The sequence below is a fragment of the Excalfactoria chinensis genome, chromosome 7 (genome assembly GCF_039878825.1).
Source record: "Excalfactoria chinensis isolate bCotChi1 chromosome 7, bCotChi1.hap2, whole genome shotgun sequence".
In the NCBI taxonomy this organism is placed as follows: Eukaryota; Metazoa; Chordata; class Aves; order Galliformes; family Phasianidae; genus Excalfactoria; species Excalfactoria chinensis.
The window spans coordinates 5,650,646-5,664,155 of record NC_092831.1 but is presented as its reverse complement, the minus strand read 5'-3'; the positions used below and the strand labels follow the sequence as shown (position 1 = coordinate 5,664,155).

Here is a 13,510-nt window from a genome sequence, read left to right as displayed (position 1 = left end):
GGCTGTAGCACAGAAAGTTTAGTGCATGTTACAGTCAACATCTAGGCATTTCAGAAGCACAAACAGTGAGTAAAACATGCATGCTATAAATTAGACAATCTGCATTATCAGGATTTAAACATCAAATACTACCACGAATTGGAACAGAATGATAAGTTCAAACAGTGTACAAACATGAATCTGGTCTGTCAGAGGAAGTTTGGTCTGACATATCAAGAAAAGTGGGAAGATGACAGAGAATTGGAAAGAAATTAAGGATAAGGTTCCATCTGATGTAAGAGCTCACGGCAGCTGAAAGGTATTTTATTAGCTTTGCCCTCTAGTCTTTGCAGATATCACCTCTTGCTAGCTGCGGATCTCCACGGTGGAGTTTAAATCACTTAACCTGCCAGAAAAATAATGTAGTAAAAAAAGAAAAAAGTAAACAAACAAAAAGGTCACAGGAGGCTTACAAGTGGAAGAATCAGTTCAAAGAAGAAAACAGAAAGGACTGACTTTCCCTCTTGTGAGCTACTATGACAGATCTCTGCTGATCATGAAACAGAAATGTAAGAAATTCAGCAAAGAAACACAGAGAAAACTGAAAAACAGAGATGCTTGAGAAAACTGGAGGAGAGCAAGCTTACAACTCTAAGAGTTGTTTTACTGTTCTGTAGCGCAGTTTGTTGAGAGAGTGCATGCAGACTGATAGTAGGTTACGCACAGGGAGAGGAAGTGGGGAATGGAGAAACTATGTACTCAATTCTTTTCAAAGATTCGAAGTGCTGGAGAGAACAAACTATTTTAAAAGAAATACAACCCTTCACTTTGGCTCACAGACACCTGTAAACAGCATGCTTCACACTCGCACTGCCAACACTAAGCACCACCAAATAAAAAACACTGCTGGTTCTGTTCTCCTGTTGTCTTGAACCTTATCAGCAGAAGCATTATCCTAACCTTCTTAACTTGGCTTCTGGAAGTTTGCACTCTAATGAATCCCTCCCTGACATATTGAAGGTTGAAGGCTGTAGCACTTCTGCAGCTAATTAGCAAAGGCTCCCTTCCCAGGCATGAGAGCAGTGCCAAGGACTACACAGAAGCAACCCAAGCGCCACATGTTAAACATATTATTGCACTGGATTGATTCACATTTCTATTTGTGAACAAGTAGTTATACATGACTATAAAGTTCTATTACAAAAGTATCTTCATCATGCAAACATAGTATTGGTCAACCTGAAAGCACAATCTTGAGGTAGGAATCAGTGGCAGGTAATTTTGTTAATCTTTAAGAATGCAACAAACCAATTAACTCAATTTAAAGTGTTGCAAATACCCTTTTTTTTTTTTTTAATTGGTAAATCTAAATGTTATCATAAATAAAAACATTTTTGAAGTATCTTAACTTCTACCAACTTTCTAGTGCCAAAAAAGGTGTGTAAGCAAGATTAATTCAGTGCACAGAAACAAGGCATGTCTTCAACTCAGCCACTTGTAATATGGAGCTGCCTTGTATCTGTATTGGCTACAGAACATATTACTACTCTGTCTGTCTTGTAGAAGAAAAACCCTGAACATGTGCAGACACACACAAACATCACGCAGAATGAAGTGTCCCACTAAGCTCAGCTTGCCAGACTTTTTGTTAGGCAGCTTGAAAGTAAATGTAGGTTGTCTATGGCAAGAGAATGCTGCTTCAGCAGTTCAGAATGAATTTCAAGCCTGTTCTCTATTTTATCTTTTGTCAGTGTAATGTATTCAATGCAATAGTGAACTGACAATTTAAATAACTACATTTTAAAACAAACGAAGCATTGATGTTAATGTGTGAAAATGGTCCCAACCCTTGGGAGTCCTGGTTCCCACCATTGTTTACTCTGACAACAGGATATAATTGCTTACTTACTTGGCAGCAAACTTTACCATCTGCTTGCTTGCATGCTGTCCCACAGCCACAAGAGCTTGGATATTAAACTGCTGCTGACGCAGGACTAAGAAACACTGCTTCCCTGAATACAAAAGAAAACAACACAGGTGTATTAAGGACAAGCTACTCGAGGTCTTTGTAAATGAAGAAAATGTAATTCGGCAATTAAGCTGAGCTTTTAATGAGTTTCTCTCTCTCTTCCCACCCACTCTAGCTATATCTCCACTCAGCTCTGCATATACACACACACACCAAACCTTGTGAGAAATACAACTAAGTCTGGTGTACAGCTAAAATCCTGTGAACTAACATTTTCTAAAAAGCCTTCCAAGAAAGGTAATACCTAGACAAAAATTAGAATTAGTAACTTGTGAAATATCTGTTATTCTTCAGCTGTTGGAAGAAAATCATACTTCAACTTGTTGCATTGCTCACAACTGTGTTGAGTTTACACTGTTTTCAAATAAGTTTTTTCTCCTCTTCTTCAATGTACTTTGGCACTTCTAAAATTAAAACGGCAGAGTTCATTTGACAAAGCTGCTGAGAGAAGTAAACTTGATTTTGCACCACAGGGACTACACCAACAATGGTTGTTCTATAATACTCCACACATTGAGAATGAAGGGGAACAAAAGGAGTATTGACTGTGATAAATGACAAGAATCTAAAAGACCCAAGCAAAACTTTCTGTAAGAGCAATTTATTCGTGAACAGCTTAGGGAAAAGGAAGCTAATGGAAATTAATAGTGATTTATGGAGAATATAATGCACTTTGTTGACTTTCAAAATTGGCATTTCCAAGTCAACAAAGCTCCTTCTAATCTGTTTAAGTGACAGTTACAATCATTTCCTATTTCTGCTCACATCTCCAATACACATTCATGGCTTAACTTACGTTTAAGGAAATATGGTAATTTTAAACGCTTCTTCCTCAGAGAGAGCATGAAGAAATACTCACTGTCATACCAGCATGTGACAAAACGCATCTATACCATTTCAATTCAAAGTTCTGATTCATAGTTATAACATTTTCATTAAAATGGTTAAAGTAGGAAGAAGGCAGCAGCTGTCACAGACAGCTACTTCCCATTTACTGTTGACTTCATGTTATAAAACATCGCAAACAACCAATAGCCAATGTGAACACTGACACAAAAACGCCAACTGCAAATGTCGTTTGTAAACACGTAGATTACAATTCCCGACACATAGCTGCACACAAACAGCACCAAAGATAAATGCAGATCATTTGACAATCTGTCAGAAATAAAAGCAAACACATAAAACTACTCTACAATATTAAAAATTAACATAATTACTCAATATCTTACTTGGTCCTATGATTGTGATTTCAGAAATGCAATAAAACTAACAGCATATTTTTAGAAAACAGACTACAACCATTTCCATATTCCAGAGCCTGCAATATCTAAGTAAAAAAGCCAATATGAGATGCATTCACATATTTTCTACGAGCAAACATTAAGTCACAGATTTGAATTAGAGAACTACAGGCTTCAGAAATTAAATAGAGCCTTTAAATGGTATACATGTCTGTATTTCACATTTATACAGCACTAGAATGGCCTGCCCAGGGAGGTGGTGGAGTCACCATCCCTGGCAGTGCTCAAGAGGCATCTGGATGAGAAGCTACGAGATATGGTTTAGTGGTTTGCTGTAGCTACGGTAATGGGAGGACGGTTAGACAGATGATCTTGTAGGTCCTTTCCTACATTGCGATTCTATGAAATAGAATGCATGAAATATACAAATTTTTCATAGGATAGAATATGCTAAGTTTGGGGTAAGCTAGGTGTATCTCATGTTTAATATCTCTTTAATTGTGACTATACCAAGCACATGACTAAGTTATGTCCTTGAAGATTAGTATTTTTCTCTTCTTTCAATAAAAAGAATTTAACCAAACATGACAAATTCCACAGTGCAATACTAGGCATTCAAACAAAAATACATAGCTGAAGACTACTATAATGTCGCTCAATTAATAACTATTTATGGGGAAGTTACTAAAATAAATGAAGGAACTTGCTATTGTACAAATCAGAAGCAAGTCAGGCTATTGTACTTAACCCCAAACACTAGAAATCTCATCAGTACTTCCATCACAGAAGGACTCATGAGTAAATGGTAGTTGTTTCTGTGAGAAAAGAGGATGTTTTGTACAATAATTTCTAATCACACATTAGTGATCAAACAAACCTCACTGATAGAAATAATTATAATATCACAGTTGTGAAAATTGTGGGAGAGAACAGAACTTCTCTCAGAAGAGCCTATTATGTGCAAGATAAGGCATCAAAAAGATGAGCCATAACCAAATCTAGTCTATGATTACATGCTTCCTTTCTTCCCTGCCTCTTGGGTCTGGAAAAGCATCAGAGTGAGGAAAAGAAAAATAAGATTTGGGGATCATTGTGTGTTTCAAAATCTTGACGTGGCATTTCACCAAAAAGCATTAAGACCAACTATCATTTAATTGTTCGTATTTAACAGTAATCTATTCAAGGCTTCTATAAACTAATTCTAAACTAATGTTTAGACTGTATGAGACAGTCTAAAAAGATGAAAAGTTTCAAAAGAAAATTGAGTTAAGAACTTTCAGTCACAGAACAAATAAGAGAATACATAACACAGAATCCCATCAAGTATTCACAGAAAACCAAACAGATTTCCCTTCTTGGAAGTACCAAGCGACACACGACCTTGAGAGAAAAGGATGCAGGAAAGAATTTGCATAAGCTGCATTTAAAAGGAATACGTTGGTAGTGTGCTTTGTGGCAGTCTTCTTTTCAACATACTGTTTTGTAAAAGCTTTGCATCCATAAAACAAAACAATGTTCTGGTCTAACATATCACAGAAGTTCTGGCTGCTTGGCAGAACGCAGACTGACTTCCCAACTGCTATTCAATGATAAACGTGATCAGTAGCTTAAGCTGGCTTTAAAATAAGGCTAGAAATAACATTTTGACTACCATAAAAAAAAAGGGCCCTGAGCACTTTATTTTTTGTACAACTCACAGAAATTTCCAACACCCCATTCTTTATACATCCTTCAGTTAATTTCCATCAGGCCTTGTGAGTGGCTTGCTATATGAGACAGCTGGCATCTACAGTTGTTCACATTCTTTCTTTTTGTTGTTTTCTTGTTAGACCCAAACAGGGTTAAATAAAGGATACATTGGTTATTTGCAAGTCAAAAAAATCAATCTTCTAAGAAAAAATAAAGCTATTTTTGTGCAAGATTTTCCTGTTTCCTGCAAGATTTTCCTTTCCACAGCAGTAGGAATAGTGCCACACAGTGTGTGGGAAAGGCTAACATTACGTCTTAAGCTTAAACATTTGCTTTTGTTCTAAGATTCTTCCCCCCAAACCAAAGTAAACATGCATACGGTATTCCCTACCAGCATTCCCTGGATGTCAGAATTGTTCTGTCTTGTCAGTCCAAGAAGGAAGAAAAAGAACAATCAATACACTGAGAACATTTGATACTCAGAATCTATTCCTTTGCTTTTATTCTTCAAGCTGTTTTAAAAGCTTTGAAAACAGGCATGATTGTGTCATAAAAAACTATAGTCTATCCTGAGGTCAAAGGTGAAAGGTGAAAAGCAACAGCTTCTTTAAAAGTTGAATGTTGTCATGCTGCATGTTACTACAACTTACACGATCTGAGCATTTACTTATATAAAGCAGAGAAACTAATAAATAACCACTGAACCTTCCATTTTGTTTTAGCAGTCTACATAAAGGCATCTGTCTCTATTACACTAAATTGTGCCAATAGTCTAAACTTTTTGTCCTATAGCAAATGAAAAAGCCATGAGAATGCTCAATTATGTAGCAGTAGTAACATATAAATTAGTTTTTGTCTCCTCTCTGAATAATTCCAAGCTGTGGAATTTAAGCAATGACTGAGGCTTCCACAGCTTTTGGGTTTGTACAGTTTCTGTACACAGCAACAAATTACTTCCATGTAAAACCACACTACAGAACTACTGAGGCAATCACATAGGTCTCTCTAAATCTAAAAATCATAATACAGATTAAGACATCTATTTATACATAGCTCCTTATTTTAATTGACAACAGTATGGACAGTAATTTAGAGGAAATTATTTATCTATATATATAAAATTAAAAAGAAAATTGAAGTCTTAAAAAGAGAAATGAATTAGGTATTTGCGTCTCTCATTTGCATTATTTCCAGTTCTAAGATTACTGTTAACATTTCATCTGTGAAGACCATTTTCTTATGCTCTCTTCTTTCATCTTTCGGGAAGGCAGAGTATTTATATCCCAGTACTGAGCTGCCAAACGTAACTGAAGCCAGCACAACAGTTGTCAGTGCTTCGTATCAACTGAAAAGGCCAAAGCCTGTTTAAGTTTGCATATGGCAAACTGATCTCCAGAGAGAACTTCTGAGTCCATGAAGAAACATGGCTGTCAGACAGCCAAATATGACAGCTCGTGCTATTTAGAACCTATGAGAGGATGCTCCCTTTTCCTCTTACTTAAGGAAGATCATGTTCCTTAAATAAAAGCCCAACCTGAAATAATCAAGATAATGGCAAGTAAGTAAAAATTCTGAAATTTTAATGTGGATTAGAAAATGAATAGCAAAATAATTTGTACGTATCAAAATAAATATGGCTGTCTGAAAATTGATGACTATAATCTTTTGTCCCCACTGAGGCTTAAAATCACTTATTTTACAACTCTAACACCCAAAGCAGAAAAATTATACATATTCATTTTAAGTTACTGTTTCTTACAGCTGTCCACATTCTATTCTGTAATGTGATAAAGAACAAAATCCATTTCTGCTACAGTGTGATAGTAATATCCCATTTCCTCTTCCGTGCTTAGGAAAAGTGGGTGGAAAACAGAAAATAACTGGTGAAGCAAATGCTGAGTAACCACGTGACAAAGTTTTCATGTATGCAAGATATAATTAGCAGATAGTAATTGCTTTGCTTCCTTTCACTGAAATATCATGAAGTTTAAATAGATGTTCAGGTTACTTTAACAAAACAAGAAAATACACATCCAATTCCTGGAAGCCTCTCACCTTTAGCTCTGCTTGTATGGACTCTGCCACGAACCCAAACCACCTCATCAGCCTTCTCCTCTGTCAAGTCTTTTATTCGAACTAAAACACGATCTGCATAACAGGAAAAAAAAATACATTAAAAAACCATAGAGGGCAAGGAAAACATTTTTCACATAAAATTTCAGACTCATCTGCTATCGCTGCTAAAATTTATGATAAATCCACATTATTACTTTGGGTATCTACAGCATAATAACAGTTTTTTTTCCTGAAAACATAGATTCTACATCCTTTCTCAGCAAGTTGTACTTCATCAAGTAGCTTTAATTTGGTTCATGCTTACTGTTCAACTTACACAGCAGGTCAAACAGTACTAAAACAAAAGCTAGACTTATTGTAGTTCGTAGGTGGTAGAACCCAGCATGGCTGCACTACTTCTGATAGGGCTTCAACATGCTGCACAGTAACAGCTGGGCTTACAGGTCTGGATTTCTGCTAGCTAAGGGATATCTGCCTTGCTCCACTGTGCAAGGTGAAAGTTGGCATGCTGAATGCAGCAAAGCAGTGACTCAGAGAAGACATGACTATTCTCTGTATACATGTAAGTGGGGTGTAGATCACTGTAAAATTCTGATTTAAAATAAATTTAAAAGCCCACAAACTAATGCACTTGACAAATGCAAAGAATATTGCATACATGGGTAGGAAAACTAATTTGCATAATAAAGGGGAAAAAATCACTGAAAATTTTATCTTGTAAATAAATCAGGACTTTATAGATTATACACAACCAGTATGAACTGACAACCTGCTGGCTAGACGCCACTAGTCCTTGAGATATACTTATTGGGTATTTCCCTACATTTTGGCCAAAAAAATGTTTGAGACTAAAAAAATATTGTAGTATCTACAGATCAGGGAATATATTTATAGCCTGTTGTAGAACCTCAACAGTTTTAACTACACCTTTTCATTTACAGCTCCTACATAGATTTCTTGGTGTAATAAGCAACGTTTTTAACTTTTTCAAAATAGGTGGCATAAGCAATTAATAAGTCTTACATCCCAGACATTTCCATTGTTGCTAAATAACAGTAAATTTACTATGACATCTCTTCTTCCCAACTGAACTTCTCCCAAGTTTGCCTACCCCAGCTTACCATCTGTTGCTCTGAACTCCCTCCTTCTGTCCCTGCATACCAGTCACAGCTTGCCCTGCAATCCTATTATTCTGCACAGGACAAGTATTCTGAACTCTGCAAATACGAAGGGGGGCAGTGGTGTTTAAATGCTTTTAGCTCACGCTGAAGACAATACAGTTTTAGTACTTCCAAGAGTACAATATGTAGGCAGTTGAAATTACCTCAGTCAACTTAAAACTGCATACTAGAAACTTGAAACATTTTCGAGGCAGAAGCATAAAGGCAGAATGAGGTGCTACTCCCTAGTGTTTCAGGAACCATCTGCACTATAAATATTAAAAAAATATATATATTTTTATACATACTCGTCCACATTTCATCCAGACTAATAAGACAATTCTCATTCAAAAAATTTTTGTATGATATAAATTGAAAACAATTTCACCTTTCATAAAAAGGGTAACAAAACAATAACCAGAGTCATTTTGTTTTTTCAGTAACAGGCAAAGCAACTTTTACATCACTTTACTTGCCCACGGAAAAAAGTTACTCCATCTGTCCCAAATCCGTTTCCTCTAGATGCTGCTTGTTTGTGGTAACGTCTATGTCTGTTAGTGTACACAACTGTTTGTACCTCATTTTGTCTTGTCCAGCCAATACATTGTATCTCCTGCCTTCCCTCCACACTCTCACATACCATTCATTGCACAGGGAACTCCATTCAGTTTCTTTTCATCTTTTCCTTGATACAAATGTAGCTTCCTGTCCTCAACTTTAAGGTTCTCCCATCACACTCTTCATTATACTGCCTACTTGTTCTTTCACAAATCCAAGCTATATTTACATTTTCTGTCTTCCCATCCCTTCTTTCCACATAAACATTTCCAGATAATTAAATATTGTAAAAATAAAAAATATTTTAGAATTTTGCACCGGTTGATATGAAGACATGGGAACACAGATATCAAAGATCAAACCAAACACGTCCAGCCTCTATTCCATACTCATGCCATACCACCTTCACTGCCATTTTAAATCATGTTTATCAAGTAACTGACTGTTCTTTTCAGAGCTCTAGCATTACCATGGGAAAACAAAAATCCAAAACTTCTATGGGTTGTACATATCAAAATCATGTTTACACATACACATTATCTGTCTGTCTTACCAGTCTTTTTTCTAGGTTCATCTAAGTTACATCACAGAATATTGAAAGGTATGACCAGTATTCCTGCAGTCCAGCATCATTACATTACTGGGTAATTTTGAATAAAAGAACTGGAAGATAAATTGAATTGAAAACCCTAAAAGCCAACAGCAGATTAAGATGAAAGCAGCTTTGAGAGAGAAGAAATGAAACCAATGGGGCTGAATGGACAAAGTGGAAAGGCAAACAGAGTTTTACTAGCAATTATAGCTTCAAGAAGGCAGGAAGGACTGTAAAAACATGGTGTAATGGGAAGTAAGAACACCAGATAGGTGGAGCAGCCAGCATCAGAAGACAGAAGCAGACCAAGAACAAAGGCACAGATGTGTGAGATCAGTAGCACAGGGTGGATCATCCATGTAAAAACTTTGCATGTGAAAAAAGCTTTATTTTGCCTGGAGAGAAACAAGAACCCATGAGTACAGTAACATGACAATAAACTTAGCCCTTAGAAAGTGATTGATGACTACACTCTCCCATGAGTCCTTTGGTGAAAACTCCCCCTGCCTGGGGCTCCTGAATCCGTAAGAGCATCAACCTTGAGAAAGGCACTGGGCTGATCTGTATTACTGGCATTTTGTTTTTTATCTTTACCTGATTTGGCATTCAGCGTAACCATCTTCTAAACAAGAAGAATGCAGCTTTTATTTTATGCCCAACAGAAAGTCTAGTCAATCTCGTCCATACCCTGGCTGAGAATTGTTTTATTAAATGAGGATTGAGGGGACAACAAACATAATCATTGCACTCCACCCTTTTCATACTTCCCATAACTTTTACTATTCACCATCTCAACATATATTTTTCCTGCAGAGCATTTTTTAATGTTTCCTTTGAACATGAGACAGTTGACAAGGAAAGACTTCCTCCATGAAAGGAGAATTTGATTCTTCATCTGAGTTGGCCAGTTTGGGGCTCAAGCAGAGCTGTTGATACAGGGTATGAAACTGGCACCAGGGACAAAGCTCGCAGAAACTCTAGAGAGCCAAATGCTATTGCAGAAGAGTGGGGGGGTGAAGAGATCCAACAGGATTTCAGCTCACAGTCAGCAGTGCAGTTAAACTGGTAAGATGCTAACTTTGAGATGTTATTTCTTCCTTGTCATCACACCTTTTGTACCATGACTGAAGTGCTATCTATGCATAGTCAGTATGGATGGCTGTACTCCTGCTTCTTCCCGCACTCTTTAGACCCCAGCCAACTTTCATTTTGCTAAACTGGCTAAACAAAACTCATAGGAATTAGATATGTTGAAATGGAGCACCAGAAGACAACAGCAGCCATCAATTAAACTGGCTAACACTGTCAGAATTTCAACTTTAGTTACCTTTCTTTGACAGCTAATGCATATTTTATTCAATAATGACTGTTAATGCAGCCTCTAATAATTTTCTTGCTCTGCTACAATATTGCATGTTTCTCTTCAGTCATGTTCAACCTATGGTCGCTTTTGTGGCTTCTCTTCCCTACATTCTGCATTTCTCTGAGAGGTCAACCACAACAACCATTCAGAGAAAAAAACAAAAAACAACTAGTTATAGATGATGTTTCCTTTTTGCATTCCAATACGAAAAAGCTACCAGAAGCCAGTCTGTTACCTTTCCTCATTCCTGTTTCATGAAGTGAATAATGTGAAGATTAATGTTTCTTGGGATGTTGACCTGGGACATTGTTCTCTAGCTGACAAGTCATTCGGAATCCCTATTTAGTATCAGTCTGAAATGAAGATTCTCTGAATTCTCAGTGGTATGAATAACAATACAGCCCATAAATATTAATATATCTACTCAGAATGAGCTGCTGCAGCAAGTCATAGCAGAACTTATTCTAAGAAACAAACAAACAACCCTGACATCTCCAAGACTTGGTATGTCATTAAAAAAAAAAAACCCACAATAATAGAAAAAAGTCAAACCTGCAGTGACAGAGAAAAACTGACAGGCTGTGTAGGGCATGGTCCAAATTGTGATTCCTTACTCTCTAGACCCAACGTTGATAGCCAACCATTATCATGATATTGTTTTCTTCTATCTTATCAGTTTTCTGTGTTCCAACTTGTGTCTCTGTGACCTCCAGTCCAAACATCACACAATTGCCAGTCTGGTTTTATCTTCTCCACACTCTTCTGATAAGCAGCTTTAGACAGTAACAAGATCACCACCCCTCCCTTCCAGGATGAACAAACCCAGTTCCTTCAATCTCTCCTCACAGATCCTGTGCTCCAGTTCCCTGACCATTCTGGCAGCACTCTGCTGGACATACTCCAACACATTAGAGTCCTCCTTGCACTGGAGAGCTCAAATCTGGACACAGCACTCCAAACACAGCCAAGCATATTCAAATAAAGGGAAAGAACGACAGCAGGATCTGAGTGAGAAAGTCTGGTAAATGAATTTTCAAACAAGTAGTCAACATATCCAGTAGGTAACTTTTTTTGCCACCCTCTTCTTTAAATATATATATTTTTTTTCAAACTGACCTGGTTTCTCTTGGGATTGTATCATTGATGACACTCCATATCTTTCTTTCGCATAATCCTAAGAAAAGGTAAGAAACATACATCAAAGAATAACACACAAAAGGATGAACAAAGTCATTAGTTATCTGAGGTGATACAAAACAATCAGCTAAAACATTTAAATTAAAAAGTTGTGTTTCAGGGACAATTTAATCTCAAAGATATAAGTGAAAAAATTGTGCCCTGCAAGAAAAATTCCAAAAGGAAACACATATTAGGATCACTATTCAAACAAATGCTGTATGAAGAGCCTACTCCTGAAAAACGTAATGAAGCCCTATGGAAGAAGATCCATTTCTGAGCACTTCCTTCCAGTACTCAGGCACACTAAGCAAACCAGCAGACTGCCATGACAGTACAAACAAGCTTAACAGACCACTAACAAAATCTGTTATGAAAGACACTGGGGTGGGGTATACTAATTAAAAAGATCTCTGATCCATGTATAGCTTCCAAACAAGCCCACACACTTCCAAATAAAAAAAAGAAAACAAAACTCATTTATTTTGTTCTATTCAGTAAATGAACATAATATCATCCTAAATGCTTTAGAAGGGACTCCAGGCTACTTTACTTTTGCTTAACCATGGTCCACATATAAATTTTACAGTAGCCACCTATAATGAGAATTCCTTGTTGCTGATGCACATTCAAAAGAAAGCAAGACTGACTTTATAGCAAAACGAACTGATTTTCATGATTACTGTCTTTATTCTTGACCAAATACGGACCCACAGCACAGATCTGGTGTCTTTAGGCACAACCTCCTGCCACGCCAGCAGCAGCCACCGAGGCTCTGCAGCAGAGGCCTGATTCTGAGCGAGCAGCCCAGGCGTGTCTGCAAGTGACCGCCCTGGGGAAGGGGCAGGCGGGCAGGGCGCTTCTGCAACGCTTCTCGGTGATAGCGAAGAGACCCGCGTCCCGCGGGCTCGGGACACACTCTGTGACGGGGAAGGGGCGAGGCTCTTCAGCCAAGCACCAACTGACAGGGCCCAGTGCGGGGGGAGAAGAGGATAAAGAGCGGCAGCTCTGCCCACAGGCCCCTCGCTCGGGCCCAACCCGCCCACCCCGCAGGACGCCGCGCCCGGCCCCGCGGCCGGCTCCGACCCGCGTTGGACCGGGCACGGTCCCTTCATTCTCAGGGGACTGGGGACCTCGACGCCGCGCTCGCCCCTTCCCCCCTTCTTTCCCAACGGTGACCCACATCGGCCGCCGGCTGCTCTTCGCTGTCCGTGCGGCGGTCCTTGTCCTTGCCCTGGCCGCGGCCCGCGGCGCTCGGCATCTCGCTGTGGTACCGCACCGCTCGGCCTGCCTCGGTTCGGCCGCACGCCGCTTCCCCGTGCCCGGCTCTCGCGAGACCGTGGAGCGCGTATCGCGCGTTCGGCGAGATTATCGCGAGACTCGAGCCGCAGCCGTTGGAACTTCACGGCTCCTTGTGGGCGGTGCGAGCTGCCTCAGTGTGCGTGAGCGGCCGGTCGGTCGGAGCCCTTCACAGAACCGCGCTGTGCTGGCGGGGTGCGGCACCTCCAGCAGCCACATACGGAACCGACATCTGTCATGCCACAGCAGAGGTGCGCTGCTCTGGGCCACAGCACTGGGGCTGGGGAACGCGTGGGTTTGGTCCCCGTTTGCCCTGCTGTGCTGTGTGGCACCTTGCGATCTGAG

At 39.0% G+C, this 13,510-nt stretch overlaps 1 protein-coding gene across 1 annotated transcript in view; it reads right to left on the bottom strand.

Annotated features, from left to right (window-relative positions):
* DARS1 (aspartyl-tRNA synthetase 1) overlaps positions 1-13,217 on the bottom strand; it is a 35,222-nt gene extending 22,005 nt beyond the window's left edge. Inside the window, exons 1-4 of the mRNA XM_072341622.1 lie at positions 13,050-13,217; positions 11,807-11,864; positions 6,997-7,089; positions 1,889-1,991 (exon numbers count right to left, since the gene is read on the bottom strand). Coding sequence (XP_072197723.1) covers positions 1,889-1,991; positions 6,997-7,089; positions 11,807-11,864; positions 13,050-13,127 — 332 coding nt within the window. The 5' untranslated portion in view covers positions 13,128-13,217. The remainder of the gene's footprint in view (positions 1-1,888; positions 1,992-6,996; positions 7,090-11,806; positions 11,865-13,049) is intronic.
* Between the last annotated feature and the right edge of the window lie 293 nt (positions 13,218-13,510).